This window comes from Scatophagus argus, chromosome 24 (genome assembly GCF_020382885.2).
Source record: "Scatophagus argus isolate fScaArg1 chromosome 24, fScaArg1.pri, whole genome shotgun sequence".
Lineage (NCBI taxonomy): Eukaryota > Metazoa > Chordata > Actinopteri > Scatophagidae > Scatophagus > Scatophagus argus.
In genome coordinates this window covers 10,795,898-10,816,382 of record NC_058516.1, presented here as the reverse complement: position 1 = coordinate 10,816,382, position 20,485 = coordinate 10,795,898, and the positions used below count along the sequence as shown (strand labels likewise).

General features: G+C 41.1%; 1 protein-coding gene across 2 annotated transcripts; it reads left to right on the top strand.

Moving 5' to 3' along the window:
• The first annotated feature begins 1,860 nt into the window (after positions 1 to 1,860).
• On the top strand, positions 1,861 to 19,813 carry arhgef7b (Rho guanine nucleotide exchange factor (GEF) 7b). Of its 2 annotated transcripts, XM_046382334.1 has the most exons (22): positions 1,861 to 2,317; positions 3,891 to 3,974; positions 7,559 to 7,643; positions 7,769 to 7,893; positions 8,054 to 8,258; positions 9,344 to 9,435; positions 11,175 to 11,269; positions 11,572 to 11,667; positions 12,506 to 12,628; positions 12,703 to 12,841; positions 12,955 to 13,014; positions 13,498 to 13,641; positions 13,752 to 13,838; positions 13,983 to 14,061; positions 14,263 to 14,399; positions 14,496 to 14,720; positions 14,907 to 15,000; positions 15,567 to 15,656; positions 16,113 to 16,271; positions 16,967 to 17,063; positions 17,359 to 17,413; positions 17,918 to 19,813. In XM_046382334.1, exons 1-22 carry the CDS (start codon positions 2,153 to 2,155, stop codon positions 18,038 to 18,040), a joined length of 2,559 nt encoding a protein of 852 aa, XP_046238290.1. In that variant the 5' UTR covers positions 1,861 to 2,152; the 3' UTR covers positions 18,041 to 19,813. The 2 variants fall into 2 exon arrangements, with proteins under 2 accessions (XP_046238290.1, XP_046238289.1); XM_046382333.1 differs by lacking the exon at positions 16,113 to 16,271 and having other exon boundaries at positions 1,863 to 2,317.
• Positions 19,814 to 20,485: the final 672 nt, after the last annotated feature.

The following is a 20,485-nucleotide window of genomic DNA, read 5'->3' as shown; positions in this document are numbered from 1 at the left end:
TTATTCTACTCTTAAATTAAAAGCTGCTTCCTCTAAGATTAGTTTATGCAAAGATGCAGTATGACAGTAGAACTGTTGAAATGTAGCGAAGCATACACTGTGGTGACTGCGACACGTAGTGGTTTGACTCTGCCCTTGTTGACTCTGATGCAGAGTGAGATCTGAAGTTAACTTTACTGAGCTATTTCTTATTAATGTTCAATCTTCAATAATTTGATATGAGGTTTTTTTTTTTTTTTTCACAGTTCCCGCAAGTTTGTAGAGAATGATGAGCTCTTAATTTCTGTGTTACTGGCAAGTATTCACACATTACAGAAATACATTTTTTTCATATGAATACTTAGTGACATCCTGTTGTTCATAGCGTGTCAAATTTTCACACTCACAACTCAGCCCACTTTTCAGCCTCAACTGCATAGATGATGAAGCTTTTCAGTTATTTGTCTTTCATATCTGGTGACTGGAAATGTGATGCAAAGCTAGTTTAAAATCATAAAAGTCCAAGGACAATAAACTAAAGCCCAGATGGCCAGTGTGGTACACGATGGGCATTGCTCACAGATTTGTGTGTATGTGCATGTGCCTGGTTAAGAACCAATACATCAGTAGCTGCATTGAGTTACTTTTCATGAAATCGATTAAAAGAATGTATTGTAAACTATACTGTATGGAGACAACAATCAAAAACATAAAAAAAATGACAAAAATAGTGTAAAAGAAAGTACATTTTACTTTTGAATGTAGCCAATAGGCTACTCTTAAATATTTTTGGGGTACTTATAGTGCGTCTTGTTACTAAAAGTGCCACTGACATCAGTCATCATTCTGCTTCTTCTTCTTGATTCACAAACTAAAGTTAATAAAGAAACCTTTCTATCGGCTATAAACTAAACTGTCCGGAAGATGGCGATAGAGCCCACTTTGCCACTGTTCAGGATAAAAGGCTTTCTGTCAATGAATTAATAATGTCATGACCCTGCAGTCGGAGGAAGAAATCGACCTAACACGTAAATTGTGGTTCAGTGAATAAATCGGTGCGTTATAACACAGTTTATGGCCACTGCTGCTTTATTTGAAGAACGATGAGCACTTTTAAAATCCTATTATCTAAGTAACACTTGTTTGAGTTAGAATATTTTAGCTCATGTGCTTTCAATAAAAAAACCCTAATATTTAATGCGATTTTTGAACGGATTTTGGCGTATCTATCCAAAATTATTGCTGGGCATAGTTTACATAATGGGGAAGTGCATTCCATCTACAGCCATTTTGGATTTTATTGGTCTGTTTCAGACTTTATCAGATGTGTCGTCTATCTGCGCTGTGTGGTTTAATTAGCCTGTTTATGGGACAGTCCTGTGATATGTCCGCTGAGCCAAGCTCATCAAAAAGAGCGAGGAACGAAACGGAAGTTAGATGGCTTGTCTTCAAAGTAAAATTCTTGACTTATTTAAAAATTAAATTCGAATGTAGTTGCAAAATACTACGGCACATTTACAGCACTTAAAACATTGGTTTTGAAACATTATATAAGACGCCATGAATGTATGATTGATTTTACAATTATTGTAGACTGAATAACAATATGCACTAAATTTCATTTGTTTAGCCTGTTTTATGCTTTTTAAAATTTGCCTCAATAATAGATCTTTACCGTAGCAAAATACTACACTGCAACTAATGCTTTGACATTATTGCATTTCAACACTCAAAGTGGACAAAGAAAATGTAACAGTGATGATGCAAACTGAATTAAAAAGCGTCAACAGAAACTTTATGCTTTTAATCTGAAAATTGCTGAAGGAAGTCGTGTCTTACTATGTCTGCGTTGACAGTGGTGCTGTTGCTACAGTTGTGTACACAAGCAAAGGTGATGCGAACATCCGCTGTGAGAAAGAGAGGGCAGTGCGGGACAATAAGAAGCGCTTAGAGGAAGAAACCAGCTTTTCTTCTCATTTCCACATCTGTTTTCCTCTGTTTGGGAACAGCAAGACCTGTCTGTGCTCCATCCAGTGCTTGCTGGTTGTAATGTTCAAATAAGGCGAGGCTGACCCTTTTCATTTTGGACGGACCACAAGTAGGATAGCCAGCACATCGAAGAGCGCTGCTGCTTCCTGCTGCTGTTTTATACTATCTGAGACCCGGGGAAGACATGAATTCAGCCGAACAGACTGTAACGTGGCTCATAACGCTGGGGGTCCTGGAGTCCCCTAAGAAAAGCATCTCGGATCCAGAGGCTTTTCTCCAGACGTCCCTGCAGGATGGAGTGGTGCTATGCAGGCTGCTGGAGCGACTCAGACCCGGGACGGTGGACAAAGTAAGAAGAAAAGAACGCTTTATTTATTATATGATATTTAAACGAATTGGACACAATGCAAAAGGAAGTCACTCCTACACCCAGGCTACATGATGAATAAATAAACCCGGTTAATCTTGGCTCCCAAAGAAAAGCAGCATATAGTAGGCGAGTAAAACGTTGTGACAGTTTTATTCACAAATCAGTGCCCTAGAATAGCCAGTTTTAAAAATCCCAGTTATTATACTTACGGTTACATGGACAACGGTGCTGACAAATTTTATAGGCACCTGTAAATATTAAACTGTTAAACTGCCAGAATTCTTATAGACTTTAATTGGACTCTGGTTATTCAATAATGAGGCTACAGGGGATTGTGACGATGTTTCATTGATTTTACTGTACCCCACAGGCTTTTAAGCACTTTTATTTGCTTTTCTATTTTGTCACTTTTGTTTTTGTCTTTCTAAAATATTGTTTTCGGATTCAATTTTTTTTAAATCACGACTTCTTAGCCTTCTTTCTGGTGAAAGGATAAAGAGGGAGGACGATATTCGACATATTAAATATAAATGTGAGAGCTGATTACGTCATATATTCGGTTATAAACTGTAATACTACTATTGTTAATAAATATTTATATACTTACTAATACAAATGCTTCTTAATAGTAATACTTATTTATATGAGCATACAGCGACTGTGTTTAATATTGATATTAAGTAATAGAGCTACTGTATTAATTTTTTGTATATGCCTACCATATGTAGCTAATTAATGCCGAGAATTTGAATTTAAAATTTGAATTTGACTCCTCTCTCTCTCTCTCTCTCTCACACACACACACACACACACACACACACACACACACACACACACACACACACACACACAGAGCCCGGACCATGAACCTGTCAACGTCATATCCTCCTTTGGCTTATCCAACTTCCCTGGGAGATTGTAGATCTCAATCAAAGTAGCCTCTTAGCTACAACTCAACCCAGAGTGAGACAATGCGTCTTTCAAAATAAGGGCATAAACTATTCTGCAGCTATGGAACAAGTCCTAGAGCCTTCTATTTATTTTACCCTCTCCAGACCCAACTTTGCCATATGAAGTCCAATCTTGTGACGGCATCAGATTTCATTTCTAGATGTACAATATATGTTTTGTATCTACATTTTTGCTAATGTTGATATGACAGATGTAACAATTGATGTGGGCTAGGTTGACAAAAAACTTGAATCATCAATCAGAAGTAAGTGGAAAAAATAAAGATATACTAGACTACAAACACTAGGTATCGATCTACTAACTTCAATAAAATAATTGCAAATGTAACTTTACAAGACCCGTTTTCATGCACAGAATGTTTAGAAATGTCTCTCAATTAATGCTTTAATTTGAAAGTTGAAAACCGGAAGTTTGACTCATTAGCTATCTTGATTCTGGTTAAGAAGCAAGTGGCAAGTGCACCAGCAACGCCTGGAATAACATTGTTTTCATGCAGGAAAAACCTCAAACGCCTTCATTAACTATTCATTTATATGCCCTGTCAGTATTTAGAGCTAATTTAGTTAGTTTTTGTGCGTAGTTTTTCCAGGAACCGAGGAGCGACAGCGACTGTCAGAGGAACATCACGGAGTTCATTAAAGGCTGCGGTGCTTTCGCAGTGGAGGTGAGTTCACGTATCAATAATGTATGAATTAATGCGCTTCCACAGTATGAAGCCTAGAAAACAGTTTGTCCCCTACCAAGTCAAATCTATTTTTCATTTAAAGCACCCCTTTAAACGTACGTGTGCTGCTGTATATCTGTGATGCCTTTTATACTGTCAGTGCTTAGCCGTTATACACGAGACAGCAACAGTTATTGTACTCACGACCTACCTGGAAAGGTGCCATTTATGAATAGGTATGGTTGTGGCGGGAAAATGATTTTCGCCTCTGGATTTATAATGAGAATAGTGAATAGTTGCTTTGGTTTTTTTCAATTTAATAAATGTTCTGTGCCATTCAAACATTTAGCAACAATGATATAATGGTAAATACAAACAACTACAAAAAATTAACCGAATAACCGACAGTATTGTCAGCCAGTGTTGCTCACATCTTTAGAAACAAAATGGCAGTTTGTTTATTATAAGTCACCCTTCATGAAGGCCTATAAGTTTGAGCATTAGAGGCGAGCACACTACTAACAGGAACAAGCTAACAGGGGATGGTGTTAAACCTGCAGGGTAAATGTATTATTGCTGCACAAGGATGACTTATGGTTGTTTGAACCTGTGGAACACAGTGGGTGGGCCTTGTCTTTGTATTTAGGATGACTGTGGTTCAGTTAGTTGCCCCCCCCCCCCCTTTTGAAATGACGGACCCATGTTTTTTGGTGACTTGACAGTTGTGCAGTTTTATCACTCCATGATAGCGATGATAATGATATGCATGCATGTTGGTGTTAACTTGCGATGATGATACAGTTCTGGCACAGTTTCTTTTCTACTCTGAAACATCTGTGGGAAGCAATCAATAGCTTTTTGCAGAAACCTTAGAATAAATAAGTTGGAAATGCTGAAAATCGATTGGGAATGTTTTGCTGTTGCCATCTAAGATATGTCTGAATTGTTATCTCGAGTTTTAGGGTGTGTGCATGTGTCAGAGTTTGCACAGCAGTGGGTGAAGCCAGGTTATGTCCTGCCCCACGGTGGGTGTGAAGAGAGTGCTAGTGAGTAATGTTGTACAGAATAATACCACACACACACACAATATCGATCTTTAATGTGGAAAAACCCATGGAATCGTATTGGAAAAGAGCAGATTATGCAATAGAGGAGTCCTGGGCTGTTTGCTCTAGACTTGGAAAATTATGTTGTTGTCCCTAAAAGCCCAGCCAGTAATGAGGGTGGGGGTGAGGGGGCTTTAAAAACAAAAAAATCTGAAGAGTGGGCTGATGTAATGCAACACACCAGGCAGACAGTGGATTTTCCAATCAGGTTGATTAGAGACATGTCAGCCATGTTGCTGGAAGCCAATGCCTCCATTACCAGCAGCCTGACTGACATCAGCGTAGTAATTCACCCAGACAGTCATCAGAGAAGCAGAGGACGAGCCAGACTGACTGTCCAATAGAAGAGGATTACGCAGTGACTGTGGGGGGGTAGGTCTGACCAAATGATTAACCAGAGCTACACAATTAATCACATCTTAAATTTTGGCTTTTGCTATTTGTGAGACTTAACTGTGTGGGATATTGATTCTGTGCATTTAGAGTGCCCTCTCTGCAGGATTAAATCGAGCGCTCCCTATCATCAGGTAAGCTGCTGGACCAATCACAGGCGTTTGTTTTATGTCTTGCGAATCGTAGCAGCATCACTGTTGCTTACGTCGTGATATTGACTTGACGATCATTTCCTGATATAATAGTTTTGTTGTATGGATTTGTGCTTTTAAAGCAGGTTTTACTTTGCTGAAAGAAAAACCAGGTCCCTGTTGAAATAGAAAATTTGAAGTGCAGTGAATCTAAAAGATGAAAAAGCTTGATTGGGAGGAAAAAAAGAAGAAATCTAGTTTATGGAACTTCAGGAATGTAACCCGTCATAATGCTGGACTCAGATCAGACATCCGCAGCGGCTTCTGTAATTGAAATTCTGAAGCAGAAGCACGTGTTGCATTAGATGTCCTTACTTCACTTCCAGAGCATGTTTAGGTCGTTGTTTATGTGATGATAACTAAGAGATCAATAAAGCACCGTCTAATATTTCATTATCAAGTGTGCTTTGTCTCCATTAGTGATCCTTTTTGTTCCTGATGTTGTACATGTGGTCCTCAGCGTCAGATTTCGTTATTGATCACGTCCACCGATGCGACCCCGAGCCCGCGTATCCTTTATGCAGTCACGCGTTTTGACAAAGTGGCAAACCTCGTCACATCCTTACTCGTGAACGACTGAGCATGCTCCTTTCATACCCGGTCACGATACTGTCACCTGAACGTGCTTACCCCATGAATGTTCCTCTCCCAATTTGTTTGTAGCTGGCATCAAAGTTGGGATAAACATATTTCCAAAAAAAGCTAAATACCTAAAATATGTGCAAATGCTACCTTAAGCGCTGGTGTGTGGTGCAGTTGGTGCAGCAGCGGAGAACAAGTCTCATATTGTGTCCGGGCCCAGTGCCAGTGGGAGAGATGAAAGTGTGTATTAACTGTTGGGTCCATACTGCTCTGACTACTAATCAGTTTTTGGATATAAATCAAGTGCATTCTTAAAAGCAGGACTACATTAAATAATTGCGTCATTTTATCATTACATTAAAGTGACCCAATCTGTAAAATAAAGTGTAGAATTTATGCTGCTCTCAGCATGTACTCTTGGCAGTAGTCGAGTCACCAAACTTCGAGTCCGCTCCTGATCCGAGTCAAGACTAATCCAAATATATTATTGTGTAATTGTGATATAATATCGGACTTAGCGTAGATATTTTCTTATGCCAAATTACTATTGTGTGTTACATGAAATAAAATAAAAATCTGATGACTCGTCTCCAATTTACAAGTCCGAATTCAGTTAATGCACAAGTCTGAGTCCAGGTCCGAGTCTGTGCTCTGTGCTCAAAACTGAGTCAAGTCACGAGTCCTTTAAAATTAGGGATCAAGTCTACAAGCCTGACTCGTGGACATGGTTTAGTCGAAACAGTTCTTAAAGTGCCAAATCGGAGTGTGTCAGCTTTGACTTTCACACTGCGACATGCTCCACCTTCACGGCTTGGGAATGAACAAGACAGTCAAGTGTGTGTGGTATACACAAGATTAGGGGCTTCAGAGGTATTTTGATTATGGCTGTGTGTGTGTGTGTGTGTGTGTGTGTGATAGGGAGATTACAAGGGGAAGCTCAGACTTTGAGTAATCCTGCTCCAGACTGCAGTTGGAGCAGTGATGTTAACCCCCGCTAAACTCCGTGTTTCTACATGCTGACGTATCCTTTCGTGTCGCAAAGCTGTGATGTTTGTCGGTGCAAAACCTTTTTAACAGAGAAAATATTGTTGCTGTTGTGGTGATCGTTCAGCTTTATTGTGATCGTGAATTTGAAGTCACGGGTGCGCCACATCTCTGTGCGAGATACGTGCCTGGAAATGTCAGGGGGACGTCTTCATGTCCTTGTTGATGCCCTATAAATTTATTATGAGTGTGTGTATGTGTGTGTGCATGTTTTTCTTCTCTTCCATATCAAAGCTGTCTATGCTTTATTTCTTTTTCTCTCCTCCAGCCCTTTGAGATCAATGACCTCCTGCAGGGACTGAACTTCTCCAAGGTCCTCAACTCCTTGGTCGCCCTTAACAAAGCCACTGAAGGTAAATTAATTGTCTTTCTGCGCCCTTTATTAACATGCTTCCATCCTTCCTTCTCTTCAATTCATGTGCCTTCTATTACTCACCTGTGCTGTGAGTTCATGTGCTAATCGAAGCGTCGTGTGCAGATTTAGGTGTTTCTGAAGACAGTGTGTGTGTGCCGCACTCCTCATCACTGAGGATCAAGTCATTTGACTCTCTGAACGCTCAGAGTCGCTCCTCTAAACTGCTGCAGCCTCAGTACCGCAGCCTGGTGAGTTACCATGACAACGACAACAACACCCCACAGGAGTAATGACTGTAGGCAAACACTGACAGGGGCTTAGATGTGTGTAACTGATATTAAACATACATATTCACTCAGCTCCGTCTTTCCTGTTGATCTTTTTTGTTTTCACCCCCCACCACCCCAGGACATGTCAGAGAGCAGTGGGTGCAGCCACGTGCTGGTCAAGGCGCGCTTTGCCTTCAAGCAGACCAACGAGGACGAACTCTCTTTCTCCAAGGGCGACATCATTACCGTGATTCGGCAGGAAGATGGGGGCTGGTGGGAAGGCTCGCTCAGCGGCAAGTGCGGGTGGTTCCCCAGTAACTACGTACGGGAGCTGAAAGGAAACGGTGGGTGTTGATCTTGTTACTCCAGATGTTGTCCGTCAGTCAGTCATTTTTCAGAACCGTGTTCATTTCTGTAACTATTTTTGCAACTGCCCTTTTCTCTCAGATTCGGAGTATGTTTTTTTTTTTCTTTTTTGCTTCCGTCAAGGCTGCAGCATAAGATTTAATGGCAGCGTGGCGACACACACCCTATGCACATACACAAGATACACACAAACAAACAGACTTCCTGCAGGTCTGTTTTTACTGATACTGACTTACTGCCTCTTTTAGTTGTTTGTAGGATGATGTGATTTGTTAAACGCACTTGCACGGTTCCTGTATAAAAATGAAGGACTTGAATAACTTATTGTTTGGAGACATCAAATCCAGAGGCTTTCCAAGTTTATATAAATGAGTGTGTGATTGAACAAAGTGAAAATTAAGGCATTTCTAAGCTTGTTAAATTGTTTCTTTTAATTTTTTAGGTTTGGGGTTTGTTCCAAAGTCAGCAATTTATTTTGTGTGTCAATCAGCAGGAAAAGTTTTTGTTGTTTCTCTTACCTTTGTTTGATTTGCGTGTCTGAACTCAAGCCGATCGCCGCTGAGTCGATGTTGCTTGCTAACTGTTGCTTCCTGCGCTTTTTTTTTTCGTTGTGTCGGTTGATCGTGTGAAGTAAGGCAGGATTGAAGGAAGGAAGCTCCGCGAACGCACAAAGACAGGAAGTTCCAGAGCTGCCGTATAGAAAGGGACTTCCTGATTTGAAGCTTGCAGCAGAAAACAAGCACGCCGATGATAACACAGTGCTGAGGAATGGTAGATTGATATGGCTGGTGGGAGCTGGTTGATGTGTGAGATTGAGGTCTTGCACTGGAGGGTTTGGTTATTTGTGCTCTTGTTTACTAGCATAAATCGTCATCGTTATTCACACTGAGCTTTGGTCAGAATCACACAGAAGACACGTGAAAAGCAAAGCACTTTTGAATACCTGTAGCTATCATTTTGTTTTTTGTTGTAATAGCAAAACGTGCTTATGAAGGTCTCATCAGGTGTAACTTGACTACACCTTTTGTGACCAGTCGTCCTCTTCTTCTTTCTCTCCATGCAGACAAAACGTCAGACAAGCCAAAGTCTGGAACACTGAAGAGCCCCCCTAAATGTTTTGACACCACTATCGTCAGTAAAACCTACTACAATTTGGTGAGCGTCATATTCTGCATCTGTTTCTGCATGTGTGTGTGTGTGTGTGTTCAAACTTTCCCTGGTCTTTCCTGATGTTCTTCTAATCACAGAAAGAAGAAGAAGGAAAACCAATTCTCACTTCAGCTAGGACCATAATGAACTTTATGAGTTAGTTAGCTAATTTAGTTAGAATACATTTTAGGCGTTTTAAGGATTCCAGGTACCAGTTTGAGTTCTGATGACGTCATCGCCCGGAAATGAACTCTCCTTTGTGTGCTTTTTATCTTTGCTGGTGCACCTTAAAGGTTACACTGATGAGCCAAGTTAATGTGCGTCTGCTTTTGCGGACTGTTGCAATCGATGAATTGTCATCTAATCCGTTCAGTTAATGGTTGCTTAGCCGCGTCTGTCTGTGTGTAACCATGTGATCAACCCTGCATGGCGCCCGTGCGTGTGTCGCCTGTGTGTGTGCATGCGTGCGAGAGCGCAGCAGATGCGATGTAGGTTATTTCTTCCATTCCAGTGGTTTCTGGGGCAGCCTCGCCTCAGGGTTGGCTTCTGCCGGTGTGTGAGTGTTTTTCATGTGTGTGTGTGTGTGTGTGTGTGTGTGTGTGTGTGTCTTTCAATAATGCAACAAGCTTCAACAGTCTGTCTAGTCAGTCCATCTTTGGTTTGGGTACCTGAGTGTCTTTCTCATGTAAGCACTAGCTCACAGGTCCTGCCTGAAGTCAAAGCTGTTCCCAGACGGAGATGCAAAATGAAAAGAAGTTCTAAATAAAAAACTTTTAGTTTTTGTTCCAATGCAGGATCCTAAAACATAAGAACAGAAGCTTGTCTAAGTAGAAAATACAAGCTTTGGGCTTTTTTGTTCCCCCTCTCTATGTGTGTTTGTGTAGTCTGTTAAAGGTCATGCTTTTGTTTTGATTTTGAAAATGTTTTCATCATATTCTTGTTGACAGTACACGCACTGGCAATTTTGTTTTAGTTAAAAATAAAAAAAAAGGAATACATACAATACATTACCTCTCAGGCCTCAGTCCTGAGTGTATACTGTGGAGCTGCTCGGGCTCCCAGAGGGTTTGCCATCACTGTCTATTAGCTTCTTATACAAGACATATCCTATTAGGAAGCTAGCAGCTTTACAGTCATTTTTAACTCAGCAGGAGGACATGTGTGGGGGGCTCGTCTTATTTCCAAAAAATGTGGATGCTTCAGATGGGTTAATACTGAATCAGCCAATCAGATACTCCTCACAGTTTTATAAAAATTGGCCACAGTGGTTCATTGGCTCTCGCTATGTTCTGTTTCACCGTTCAAATTTGGCATCAGTTATAGCTGTAATTAAAGATTCATTTTCCTTATCCACTCATCTTGGCTAGCTGTCTAGTCAGTTAAGCATCAAAAAAGTCAAATGACCCTCACACTTCCTGTCTTTAAGCGTCACATGATGTTTTCAAATGTCTTGTTTTGTCTGGCCATCAAACCAAAATCCAAAGTTTACTGTAATAGAAAACAGATAAAAGCAGCAGTTGTCAGAACAGAGCATATGAAACAAGATATTTTGGGGATTTTTTTTCTGCTGAAAAGGTTTTTCAAACAATTAATCAGTTATCAAAATAATTTATTGCTACTGTATTCACCTTTTATCATGGAAATATGGATTTTAAAGGGCAAAAGCATACAGAACTGCTCTATTTATTTTATATTACTCACTATGTGTGTGTGTGTGTGTGTGTGTGTGTGTGTGTGTGTGTCAGGTCCTACAAAACATCCTGGATGCAGAGAGTGAATATTCGAGGGAGCTGCAAAGTCTCCTGGGCACATACCTTCGCTCACTTCACCCCACAGACAGGTAGAGATATTTTTACACTTTTTGTCTTGTTTTATTCAGCAGAATCAGGTTTTAGTGGCACACACACACACACACACACACACACACACTGGCACATCTGTACCAATACCATCATATTATGTGTCCCATCGTACAGAATATAAGAACACACACATACTGGATAACACACAAATGCTGCATACCGTATGCACGCTGGATGTTAAATACAGCACCATATAAGTGGCATTCCATATTGCGCCAGTGCGTATATTATATACATATGTTAATTATGAATTCCTCTTCGCCTCTTATGTGTTTTGCAGACTCAGCAGTGCTGACATCAGTCACATTCAGGGGAATCTGGAGGAGATCTCGACCTTCCAGCAGATATTGGCTCAGTCCTTGGAGGAGCATACAAAGTGAGTCCGTCTTTCTGTCTAACCAAAGGTATACGGTGTCATAAACTAGTCAAACGACGACGTGGCACCAGTTAACTCGTCCTGCAGTGCCGTAATCTCACGGGGACATCTGTGAAAGCCGGTCTTGCGATACTTAAGTTGTTTACAAAACATATTAAACATGAGGTGCTGTCAAATGCACCATTGCATTGATGCAGTAACAACTGCTTTATTGGAGTATGTGTATTTTTACTCTTTTCACACACCAAATTAGCTGAGAAAATAATGGACAAAATAATCAAATTAATGAAAATAGTAGTTATTTGCAGCCTTAGTTGGGGGGGTGGTGTATATGTAATTGTATTTTTTCAAGCTATCCATCTTATTTAAGTAATTTTGAATTTTACTCCAATAGGAAATATCAGCGCTTGAGATTGAAGGCAGTTATTAGAGCAGCAGAGCCACCTAGTGGTAGCTCGCAGTAATAACATTTTTGTCTGAGATGCAGCAGGTTAGGAAAAGAGATCAAGAAAACATAATTCATGTTCAATTTTTGTAAAGAAAATCTAATCCACAAATAGCACAGCTCACTTATTATTATAATTATTTGGTTGATAGTTTTGATTTGATTATATTCACCAAGTCTTTAGCTTTGCAGAAGTTAAACCTTTATGGTCTTGAGCGCAGCCTTGATGTGAACGTTTTTCCGTGGTTAGTTTCCCAGTTTATCGCAATGTTCCTGTGCACACTACATCCCAAGAGCAGTCCCTTCCTTTCAGATCTTTCTCTCTATGTGTGATTGAATGCCAACAGAGGCAGTTGCTAACCACTGTGACATGATGTCTGTGTGTGTGTGTAGACTTCCAGAGAGCCAGCAGAGGATCGGAGGCTTCTTCCTGAGTCAGATGCCCCAGATAAAGACCATCTACCTGGACTACTGCTTCAACCACCCGTCTGCTGTCAACGTACTCACGCAGCACGGGTACAGTCAGAGATATACGGAGAATTACTGTGTTCGCAGGCATGTATTTAAATGTGTTTTTCTTTGGGTCTTAGTGACGATCTGGGGAAGTACATGGAGTCAAAGGGGGCACCCTTTCCTGGGATCATAACTTTGACCGCTAGTCTGAGTAAACCCTTCACCAGACTGGACAAATACCCAACGCTGCTGAAAGAGCTGGACAGACACATGGAGGTTAGCGCGACTCTGTCCAAACACAAATGTTTAATTAACATAACAAACAAGAGCTTACCAGGACCTGAATCTGTTCTCTTTTAACTATATTTTCATGTTTTATTTTGTCTTAGGAGCAACACCCTGACAGAGAGGATCTCCGTGCTTGCATGACTGCCTTTAAAAACCTTTCAGTAAGCTCCAACCACGCATAAGCATTTAGAATAGTTAGATTGGCTCTACTTGTGCCTGGCTAGTCTCACAGTCTTGCATGTGTGTGTCCAAAGTGTGTCTTTATGGAAGCTTTCTAAGAGCCCGATTGGACAGTTTGAGCTCTGAGCGGTGAGGCGTTCAGGGCTGCGTGTGAAACGAAAAAGATGCCTCAGAGATGCTCTGTCTGAGCAGGCCCTTAGATGTGCTTTGCTTTTGACAGTCACTATTGTACCGCATATTTAACATTTAAAAAGCTTAATAGTGTTTTCTGGTAATCTAGAAGTGAGGGATATCTGAATAAAATAATTCTTACACAGCGTGAACAAATAGTGCTGAAGGATTACTCACAGTAGCTTAACTAAACTTAACTAAATTAATCCGTTTACTGGAAATTATGTGGAGTTGTGTTGATTAGACGGAGTTTTTGTGCATTTGCATGTCTTTGAATGCTTCCGTGTGTTCAGGCTCAGTGTCTGGTGGTGAGGAAGAAGAAAGAGCTGGAGTTGCAGATTTTAACGGAGCCAATCAGAAACTGGGAAGGGGATGACATCAAAACCCTCGGCCCTATTCTCTACATGTCCACGGCTGCAGTCCACACGCACTCTCAGGTATTCATCCCAACCTCAGTCACCCTTTTAAGACTTTTTACTTACCAAAAAGGAGACAAAAAGTGAACACATGAAACTGAAGATATTGTGATTGTATTGTGATTTTTCAGGAGCCAAATGAACGCTACCTCGTCCTCTTCGCTCACACTCTGCTCATGCTCTCTACCAGCCAGCGAAAGAGCGGATTCATCTATCAGGTGAGCTCACGCCACGTGAAATGAAACTTAAAACGGTTATCGCCGCCGCCACTGTGCAACTTAAAAGTGTTGAAACGTTAGCTCTGGCTCCCGATAGGCTCTGGGTTCGGTTTACTGATTTACTCGGTGTGTGTGTCTCTGTAGGGGAGGATGCCTCTGTCGGGAATGCTCATCTCCAGGATAGAAGATGGTATAAACCAGAGGAATGCTTTTGAAATTTCCGGTCAGCATCTCTCTTTCTCTTTCGGCTCTCCTTTATAGTGTAATTTAATATCAGTGATCTTCTTCTATGTGTTGTAAGGGAATATTGCAGGAAATCACAAACCTGCTATAAATAGAAATGGTCTTGCTCTTAAACGCCTTTAAACCGTGTCTGTGTGACCTCTGCTTGTTGTCTGTGTGTGTGTGTTTTGTTGTTGCCCAGGTGGCCAGTGTGAGTGGATGCAGGTGGCATGTAACAGTCAGAAGGACCTGCAGGACTGGCTGGACTTTCTCACCAGGCAGACGCACACACCGGCCGCCCACACACACTCGCACAAGCCTCAGTCCGTCTGCCACACGGTAAGAGCGCGAGCGGATCCTCGTCCACTTTACCGCCCTGCTGCAGTATATGACTCACTTTTCTTTTCTTCACCCACCTCCTCCCTCTCCTCCCAGCTGCCCTCTCACCCCGTCACTCCCTCCAGACTCTCGGAGTCCCGTGGAGGGAGCACCGGACACGCCTACCACACCCTTCCCCATCCCTCTTCACATGGGATGACCCACAGCGGCAGCCCAATGTGGGGACCCCTGGAGCCACCGAGTACCCCCAAACCCTGGAGCCTGAGCTGCCTTCGTCCTGCGCCCCCACTCCGACCCTCAGCTGCTCTCAGCCAGAAGGAGGTGCCGTACACTGTCATACTAAAATCAGCTTTATGTTTTATCACATACTGTAGGTGTTTCTCAAAGTGGCCTTTTTTTTCCTACTTCATTCACTTATCCCACTGAAGAATGCGAGCAAAGATTGTTCTGAGCCCTGTTGCGCTTGGATTAAAAGTACATTCCTGCTGTGCATATCTTTGTTTGTAGGATTTGAGTAAGAGTCCTAAGAACATGAAAAAGCTGCTCCCCAAGAGAAAGCCAGAGAGGAAACCTTCAGAAGAGGACTTCACTGTCAGAAAAAGTAAGCATGCAGCTCAGCAAATGAAATACATCACTGCGCGCCATTTCACCCATTCACAAACTGAAACATAGTGCTTAATGATGCCATATCTTTGCAAGTTCTTCTCCATCACCAGCTGCCAAAACAGCTGTATTTACGTAGAAGACTGTGGGCTGATTCATTAGCAGAAATTAGCCAGCCACTGATTACGTGTCTTTGATTTATTTTTACATTTATCAGACATAATAAACTTTATTGAAACTGCTAACATTTGCTGAACTTCACAGCAAATGGTCTGTTCTAATCCCAGCCCAAAAAACTAGCTTGATGTAAAACATTTTCATCAAATTTAACGATTAAAAACAAAATATGCTGACAAACTACTAACCACTAAAACACAGTCTTCTGTGTAAGTATTCCTTACCGCTGAGTTGTACTTTTAGCTGCAGTCAGCTGCTCTGCAGTGTTGCAAAGAGCTGTACTTCTCCAATATGGCTGCCAGAGGCTGTGTATCTACAAGTCCTCTGTTTGCAGTGTTTCTCCACCATGTCATCATCTGTCCCTCTGAACCTGTCCTGGTCTCTCAGGTACCGCAGCTCTCGAGGAGGATGCTCAGATCCTGAAAGTGATCGAGGCCTACTGTACCAGTGCCAAGACGCGACAGACTCTCAACTCCAGTGAGTACACACACACGCACGCACACACACACTGACCAGTGTGCTCACATACATGCTCACACACACTGCTGGTCTTGCCTTGCTGCTAACCTTTGCCGTCTGCTCTAACAATGTTTTTCTCTCTCCTCTCTTTGTATGTCTTCCCTGCATTCCCTTGCCTTCCTTCAAACATCATTTATCCATATGTTCTTTTGTATTACCATCATCCTCCTTTGTTTCATTCTGTTACTTTTTAAAATTTAACATGATTTATCCCACATATCCGCACATCTTCTTTTTGTTACTTGTTGTGTTTGGTTCAAATGTCATATTTATGTTTATCAAAAAAATTACATGTCCACAACTACAATATGTTTTGTCCCAATCCCACATTCTTTATGGTTTGTAATCCTCCCCTCACCTTCCAACTTTCAACTTGGTTTGTTCCAACCCCATCTATTACTGGTTATGGTACAGCCTGGCAGGGGACCGACCTCATGCACAACCATGTGCTCGCTGACACCAGCCTCACCGTCGCTGGTTTACCCGGCAACCTGCCTTGTTCTGACCAGTCAGAGGACTCGGATTATGACAGTATCTGGACCGCCACTAGTTACAGGACCGCCTCATTTTCTCGTAAGATTTTGGGTGTCGCAACCCTCTGACGTGCCAGCTAGCTTACAACTAGAGTCCCAAACCTTTCACCTGTCGTGCCTGCCGTGTATGTGTCGTACTTAATGTTTGTCTCTTTGAGCCTGTGTGCATTCCCGTGAGTGTACTGTAGCTGCAAAATATATAGCCCATAATCCAATATATTTAAGCAGACAAGTACAGTGAAGTTGGTGGGCAGTGAGAGTGAGTGACTCATACCATGAAACAAAATGCAGTTACTCAATATAAGTAAGCGATAACACACTGGGGTGTTATTGTGTCACACTTGTTTAAGACTCCATCTGCGGATTATATTTATTGTCAGCCAGTCTACTAAAGATTTTCTCAATAAATTAAATAACTAATTGCTTGGTCTGTAAAATCTAAGCATAAGTTTCCCGGAGCCTACAGTGACTTTTTCAAATGTCTGACCAACAGTCCAGAAACTTCTCACAGGTAGTAAATATACTCCGACTGAGACGCTTTAAAACAGTCATCCTCTTCAGGTACAGGTTCTTGGTCCACACCTTACATCAGTAAAATGTCATCTGTGTGTTCACTTGTACTCTGTAAGACACTCCATTAACGTCGTCTTCTTTGAACTGTTAACACTATATGTTAGCACATCTTTGGGCATTGCGCGGCGATAATAAACTACGCTGTCGTCACTGTTCGATCAGGCTCCAGCAGAAAGGATGTGCACATGCTGTTCCCAGAGGAGGAGAAGATCATAGTGGAGGAGACCAGGAGCAACGGACAAACTGTGGTGGAGGAGAGGTGAGAGACGAGAGACGGTGGTTTGTTTATGTTTGCGATGTACGGTAAACGCAGTGTGTCACTGAGTTGCTTCAGCTCCAGAATAAAAGTTCAAATATAGAAAATGGCGGATTCTGAAAACGTAAACAACCACAAGCACATAGACAAACTATAAGCATCCGTGTCATGTTTGCCAAGACAGCAGTGGATATTGGATTATTATGAGCTATACAAAATAAAAGCATGGTGATCACCAAAAAAAATGTAAATGCAAATGTATGTTGTATGTTAAAGAGCTCCTGCTCTGTTGGTGCAGGAGTCTGGTGGACACCGTGTACAGTCTGAAAGACGAGGTGCATGAACTCAAACAGGTCAGTCTGCGGCTTTTTAAACACATTACCAACACGGACCTGTCAGTATTATTAACCTCCTGTTCAGATGTCTGTTTTTAGCAGCGCTGTAGTCGAGTCCGAGTCCCAGTGTTCGAGTCCGAGCCAAGTCATTAAAAGAAAAATCTGAGTCAAGTCCAATCCAAATATATTATTAATTGTATGTATAATGTAGATATTATCTTATGCCAAAATTACTGTGGTATATTATGTAAAATGAAATAAAAATTTGAGGACTTGTCTCTGATTTATGAGTTCGAATACAGATAATGCATGAGTCCAAGTCCTAGTTAACAATGTCCAAGTTCCAGTCAAGTTGGACTGAAGTCGGAGTCCTGGACTCAAGTACTGCAAGCCTGGTTTTTAGTCACGTTGGCTCTCTTTTTGCTCAAGCTGAATACTCAATACATGCCATCCCTCCACTCCATCACTTCTTTTCTCCCATTCTCACCTCCTCTCTTTTCTTTCTTTGTCCCTCTCCTCCAGGACAACAAGAGGATGAGGAGGACGCTGGAGGAGGAGCAGCGAGCGAGGAAGGAGCTGGAGAGGATCATCAGGAGAGTTTTGAAGAACATGAACGACCCGACCTGGGACGAGACCAACCTCTGAGATCCATGTGTATTTAATCATCTTCTGACCTTGGAAGGATCAAAAAAGACCTCTGAACTGTGTGGACACGAGTCGACTTTTCACCGTTCTGACTCTGAAGTCCACTTACACAGCGACAAAACTTTGGACCAAGACAATGCCTGCCGGCCATGAGCAAAGCCATCCCAACTGACCGTAAGCTGTGAAGCCAAATTAGCTGGTAGGCGTGATGACATCACTTCCTTCTTTGGAGCACTGACAAAACTGAATCACTTTCTCTTGTTTCCTTATGTGTGTTTATTTTTCATTCCCTTTGTGCTTATATGCAGTAAGTCTAAAGTTTCACCAGTATTTCATAAAGTGGCCTGGTGCTCGAACAAGAACACTACATGGGTTTCTATATTTCAGAAATATTAGAGTCGTATGTGAATGAAAGTCCTCGCCGAAACTTAAAATTGTTTGCATGAGCAGCAGTTTCAAATGTTAAATCATCATATTATTATGAAAGATAACTTTAGAATTCTATTTATGTTATTCAGTCAAACGCTAATGAACTATAGAGTTGGATTATTTATCGTAGTAGGGCACAAAGTCACTACAATTTAATCAGAAGCAAAATTTACCAGCATTTCCAAGTGACCTGATATTTTACGGGATGAGCACCGTAACAATGACTGCAGCAGACATTGCTTCATGGGTTGTGTACATTTCTTTTATTTATTTATTTAAAAATATATATATAATACTTTTGTTTAAAAAAATAAAAAAAAGGAACAGGAACTGCATCACACAAAGAAGTTCAATCTTTATCAGTAAATCTCAAAAACGTGTTAGTCACTGTTGCTAAAGGGTAGCTGGAGATAGAGAGGAAGGGCCAATAAGCTGCTGGAACATTATACGTGTCTGCCCGAAGCTGCAGTTCTGACAGGAAAATACGTGCTAATAAACACAGTATTGCTGCCAAGTCACAAATAGCTTGGAACTGAGTGGATCTAACTCTCACAGCAGTAACTGTTTAAAGTATGAAAAGAGTTGCAATCCGATACATTAAATAAGCATAGTTGTGTCATGGAAGTAATTGGAAACTCCCAACGTAAAGCCCATAATTAAGGAAAATGTTTAATGCAGCCAGATTTCTAATGCAGTATGCACACTGCTGACAGCTACAGGGTTTCCCTTTTCTTTTGTTCATCTTCCGCTAAACAAAATGTTCGCAGTGAGTCAGCTCTTTGCTCTTTGTGTTTCAAGACCAAAGTCCAAGCAATATAACACTATAAAGAAGTTGTTTAGGTTTTTTTTTTTTTTTAATGTTTTTTACTCTGTCGATACGCAACTTAACTTTAGAGCGATTTCCTATTTTTGATATTTGTGATTGGTTCACTCTTAAAAAAAAAAAACAAAAACAAAAAAAAACAAAAACCTGGTTTTGATTTGTAACACTGCTAATTTTTATTTTTTATTTACCTGACCCTTTTGATCACGCTACAGATGATTTGTATTTCTCATGAGCGTCAGGAGACGTGCCTTGCGGACAAAAAAAAAAAATATTTCCTCTGTTAAAGTTATCACTTCGAGAAACTTCACCCACAAGTGAGATATTCATGAAATAGAACCCACACTAATGTAAGCCATGTAATGTAAATCTTATTTAACTTAAAGTGACTGACGTAAATGTAATGTGTATTCTAATGTTACCACTGATTACAGTAGTTGCTATTACAAGAATAACCCTCCCCGTCCTTTCTATTTATTTCACCCATTTGTCTGTGAATTAAAGTACTGAATCAAAGACGGGCCCTCGTGTCTCTAGTAGATCTATATCCATCTGGTTATGCAGACATTCAGTGACAAAGTAATCACAGGCAGCTACTCTTCAAAAATGTACGAAAGATTGCTCACAAAACTGTATGAGACATCTTTAACTGTGTTCCTCCTAATGGGTGAAACAGCACCCCCTGCTGGGTTGTAAATGTCAGTTAGTTTATGTGGTTTTCACCCTTTTCGCCAGGTGGAAGTTTCTTACCTTCTTTACCGCTAAACAAAAACGTTACTTTGACAGTTACAGTTACAACCAATAACGTTTTATTTCAAAGCTTCCATAAAGATCGTTGAATCCGATGAGGAGCCGTACATTTGTGATGTGTCACAATGCGTTACTGGCATTTTGAAGGTCTTCACGTCTGATGTCTGTTATCAGTACAATCAATGACATCACAATGCCAAATCGCCAACAGGTTTTGGCAGGAAACCAGTGAAAAGCATTATTCACATAACAACAGAGGAGAAAGGACTCTTTGTAGAGTTGTCCTTACTAAATTGACAAGGCCTTTTACAGCCTTTGATACAGGGCTGGCTGCCTCACACAATGGAAGGCATATAAATTTGCAGATGTCGTCTGGAAAGCTCAAATGTCAACGCTTTTCACAACAGCACCAGGGCCCTGCAAGAGGAATAATTGATTAGTTC

Coding starts and splice junctions, on each gene's coding strand:
- arhgef7b (XM_046382334.1), top strand. CDS start 2,153: ATGAATTCAGCCGAACAGACTGTAACGTGGCTCATAACGCTGGGGGTC. Junction 7,894..8,053: donor AGCCTCAGTACCGCAGCCTG/GTGAGTTACCAT, acceptor CCACCACCCCAG/GACATGTCAGAGAGCAGTGG. Junction 12,629..12,702: donor AACGTACTCACGCAGCACGG/GTACAGTCAGAG, acceptor TTTGGGTCTTAG/TGACGATCTGGGGAAGTACA.